Source organism: Lipotes vexillifer, unplaced genomic scaffold (genome assembly GCF_000442215.2).
Source record: "Lipotes vexillifer unplaced genomic scaffold, Lipotes_vexillifer_v1.1 scaffold671, whole genome shotgun sequence".
Taxonomy (NCBI): Eukaryota; Metazoa; Chordata; class Mammalia; order Artiodactyla; family Lipotidae; genus Lipotes; species Lipotes vexillifer.
This window is the reverse complement of record NW_006782851.1, coordinates 1320705-1325265: the sequence shown is the minus strand read 5'-3', so window position 1 is coordinate 1325265 and position 4561 is coordinate 1320705. Positions and strand designations below refer to the sequence as shown.

The following is a 4561-nucleotide window of genomic DNA, read 5'->3' as shown; positions in this document are numbered from 1 at the left end:
GGGCCCAGCCGCTCCGCGGCATGTGGGATCCTCCCGGACCGGGGCACGAACCCGCGTCCCCTTTCATTGGCAGGTGGACTCTCAGCCACTGCGCCACCAGGGAAGCCCTTGGAGTCATTCTTGACTCTGTTTCTCCTCCACCTCCTCTCTCTCCCCAGGACTCTGATCCGTGGGTGGAAAGATCAGGAAGGCAGAAATAGGACCACTGCCCTTCCCGGCATCAAGCAACATCCATGTCGTTCCGACCCTCTGTGCTCCCAAAGCTCTTGTCATTATAAAACAATTTTTTTGCTCTTTAAATAAAAGCATGGTGAAGTGAGAGAATCAATACAGCTTTCAGGACACACCTGGTAGCCGTTGTTTTATGCAAAGCACAATATCCTTTCACTGCTAAAATAGAATTCAATGCTTATTGAAGTTTTGATGGATGTTCAACAACAACCCTTCATAGAAGCACTTTTATGCGCCAGATACTGTTGTAAGCATCTCACAAATAAATATTAGCCCACTGAATCTTCCCATCCCTATGGCAGTAGGTACCAGAATCTCATCTGAATTAGGAAACTAAAGCACATGGAGATGAGGTGGCATGCCTACAGTCACAAAGCCAGGAAGCAGACCAGAATTGAGGCCAGCTGGTTGCAGGACCTGTGTTCTCCCACATCATGCTCATCTTTGTGATGAAAAATAACAGAAAACAGCTTCTCCTCTCCAGTGAACCAGGTCTGAGTGTCCCACCTGCAGCGGAAGGAACTGCATCTTACACGTGGGGACCCAGTGGCTCAAGCATACTCACCCCTCAAGCCTGCTGTGCTAAAGAGGGAAGCTAAGGATAAGTACAAGTGGGAAGATACTTATGACTCTGGAATTTTAAAACCTGTTAGCAGTACTATTGATTCTCTGCCTTCTGTCCCTCTTTTCCAAAGCTCGGAATTGATATATTTCTTTTACAATAGAAGGACATGAGACCAGGGTGCTAACAGACTCAGTGGAAATGAAACTCAAAGCTTCCAGATCAGTGTCTTTCCCCATCCAAGGCAGGAGCAAATCCAAGCAAACCTGGATTCTTTTATCTCAATATCTGCTATCCTGGCCCTGCAGTTATAAGGCTGATACTTGCATTAAGACAGAGTTTATCCTTCCTTCCCCCGCCAAAGGCAGCAGGCACCAGGCTGACCATCCATCAGTGCAAATACGATGGGAATTTTTCCCCCAGGGCACAGTTTGTATTTTGCAGAAGATGCAGGACTGCCTAACGCCACTGAAAGTGATGCTGTAAAGCCCTTGATCATATCCCAAACCACTGTCAAAGAAGGATCTGGTAAAACTAGGCCACTTAAAAATTGAAAGAAAAAATTAGAAGGATGATGACTAGACAGACACTTCAGAAGAGAATTGTTCGAATCCAAAGGACTAAGAAATGCCTCAAGAAACTTATTAAAACCCTTGAAAACGGACCATTCTGATTATCAGACAACAAAATTCAAACCAAAGTGAAATATGCTGTAAGATGCCATCATTCTGTTTTGTGAAAATTTTCCCCAGCAACTCAAGCAACATGTGATTAATTTTTTATTCTAAAAAGAACCAAAGCATAGCTGCGATTACAAGCTAAGTCCTTCTTAACGGGTACCAGACCAAACCCTGCTATTTATCATCCTTATCTTTTAAACAAATCTCCAGCAAATAGTTTTTCATTTTTATGAAATCCTGGGCCACATTTTAAGAGGATTTGCTTCAGGTGGCTTTCCCCCCATTATTAGTTATCCTCAGATAACAGGCGCTCCTGATCTAAACCTTAGAATCACTGTGCAGAGAAAGAGCCCATTACAAGTTTGGGGTGATTTGCTGAACCAACAGAGGTGATGGTAGGTGGGTTGTTCTGTAGTTGTTTCAATTTAGTTTTCTTTTTTTATGAGATGGAATCATACCTCTGCTGAAGAATCTTCTGTTGGGCAGACCCCCTGAATCACTGCTAAACTGTACTCACAAACTGGGGTTTTCCCACCGCTAACTGGCAAGATTTAACCCCACCAAAAAAAAAAAAAAGATACTTATCCTTGGCTTTTTTTTGTTTTTTCACGTTTACACCCCAAGTGAGATAGCAGAGAGTGAGATGTGCCTATGTCTTTTCTTGGGCCCCCTGAACATATACTTGGCCATGCAACCAAGTATTTGTACACGTATAAAAAAATCTGAAGCTTAAAAAAAGTCCTATCCTTCTGCCAATTCAAAGGTAGTGCAAGGTCTGAAGACAGTGGGTAAGTCAGTCTTGTTTCTTAGGGGTGCAACTCCGGCCCTCGTTCTCCCACCCCCTAATATAGAGCGAAGCTGCTGAACGCCTGTGGCCGGGTGCGGAAGTCGCAGCGTCCCCGAAGGCGGTGAAGATGGCATCTTCTCCAATCTACACCCCACCTTCCCGTCCCGCGTCACCGTAGGCGCGTCCCAGACTCCAAGTGGGCACCTACCTCAAGATGAATAAGTCCACGGTGGAATTGCTGGCCACGGTGACATAGGCAGTGACCACGTCTCCTTGCTTGGCCGGCCGGGAGGGCAGCCAGACGGCCACGTTGCCATCCAGGCGCAACTCGCGGAGCTGGGCGCTGTCCTGGGCCCGGTAGAGGCCGACGGCGCCGATCCTCTGCAGGTGGGACGTGCTTTCCTCCAGCCCGTCCTTCCCGGGGCGGATGGCATTGCCCTTGCGGACGTCGCCGCCGGCACAGTCTCCGCGCTCGTCCCCGGGCTGCAGGGCGTAGTAGAGCTCCACGGGGCTGCCGTCGGGGGGCTCGGGCGACCTCTTCCTCCCGGCCACCACCGTGGGGGGCCCGAACCAGGCGGCCGGGAGCTCCAGCTGCGCCACGCACAGCCCCAGGGCGCCCTGCAGCCGGCAGCTGCCCCTCACCTCCCGGGTCTCCCGGAAGGCGAACACCCGCAGGCAGGGCAGCCTCTGCGCGGGGCCGGCGTCGTCCCAGTCCCTGCCCACCACGTGGAAGAGCACCTGCACGCGGGGCCGGCTCAGGGAGACCTTGTCCCGCAGGATGTGCGCTTTCAGCTTCCAGTTGAAACTAACCTTGTCGGTGGGACCCAAAAGGTCTGGAGTCGACATCAGGTCCGGGGGCACGACCTTTTCCACCGAAAAAGGCCCATAGCTGGCATTTAAGATCGGGGGCCGCCTGGCTTTGTAGGGGAAGAAAGACTCGACTCGGGACTGCAGGCTGGAGTTGCGTGTCAAGTCCTGGTTGGTTTCCTTCAGGAGGAAGGAGGTCTCCGCTCTGAGCACGTGGTAGGTCACGGGCAGGTAAGGGGGCAGCGAGGAGAACCTCTGGATGTTGTCTGTGACCCCACGGCCCTCGATAACTGCAGGGGGGAAAGAAAACAGAAAAAGACAAAGATGGGGTTATTCCGGGCTCCTTAGAGGTCACTTAGCAAAGAGGAGTCACTGACGAGCAATTTAGAAACAAGGGTAAACATTCCGCAGTCCACTTGGCTAGGATTTTCATGTTCCTTCGGGGACCAGCCAGTAAATGACTACATGCTCCGAAAATTACCTGCGCCTATTAGGTCGAAACCTACGAAAGGGAGATTTTTTGTCCATTAAGAATTGTTGAACAGTGGCAATTTTATGGAGTCTGATCTAATGCTGGCAAGTGTAGGATTGTAAAGTGGGTGTATTTATTAATAACTTGCATGAGTTTCAAATATTTTTAATGACACTGGTACATGAAGAGAAAACCAGACCAGTGCAAGAGAACAGTTCATAAATAAGCCCCTGTACATCTAGACATTTCGTATGTTTTAAAGGTGGCACCACAAATCATGAGGCAGAGACAGACTTTAAATGGTACTAGGACAACCGGCCAGCCGGTTGGCAAAAAGATACAATTAGGGCCATACCTCACACCATACACAAGCATGAACTTCAAATGGATCAGTGATCTAGATGTAAAAAAATGACAGTTTTTCACTACTGAATGAAAATGTGATTTCCTCTATAACCTGGGTCGAGGAAAAGCTCTCTAACGATGACTCAAACCCCGGATGCAATTAAACAATGAAAAACGTGCCTGTGTAAAAATTTTACAAGACCTTGCTCATAGCCAAAAATATCATAAAGTCGAAAGAAAAACAGCAACCCGGGAGACACTGCGAACTGCTCACTTACGGTGCTCAACTCAGCCTGCAGGTGGGTTCTGTTTGGTCCACGGTATTTTAAAAGATGGCTATGAATGGGAACCTTTTTTAAAAACTGGAGAGTATCTGGGTTTCCAGCTTCTCTGCAAACATGAGAGGAGTGGCAGCATCTAGGCTGTCTGCAACGGCAACAGTAAGAGAACAGACCCAGCAAACCACCTTTGCTCAGTAACATTTCCTGCTGGACCCTCAGGAGCATCTGAGTTTAAAAGCACCAGTTAGGAGGGTTCCCTGGTGACACAGTGGTTGAGAGTCCGCCTGCCGATGCAGGGGACACGGGTTCGTGCCTCGGTCCGGGAAGATCCCACACGCCGCGGAGTGGCTGGGCCCGTGAGCCATGGCCGCTGAGCCTGCGCCTCCGGAGCCTGTG

General features: G+C 49.4%; 1 protein-coding gene across 1 annotated transcript in view; it reads right to left on the bottom strand.

The window, feature by feature from the left end:
- Positions 1 to 4561, bottom strand: part of TMEM132C (transmembrane protein 132C) — a 369817-nt gene that overhangs the window by 229348 nt on the left and 135908 nt on the right. Inside the window, exon 4 of the mRNA XM_007455455.1 lies at positions 2469 to 3357. Within this exon, the coding sequence (XP_007455517.1) occupies positions 2469 to 3357 (889 nt within the window). The remainder of the gene's footprint in view (positions 1 to 2468; positions 3358 to 4561) is intronic.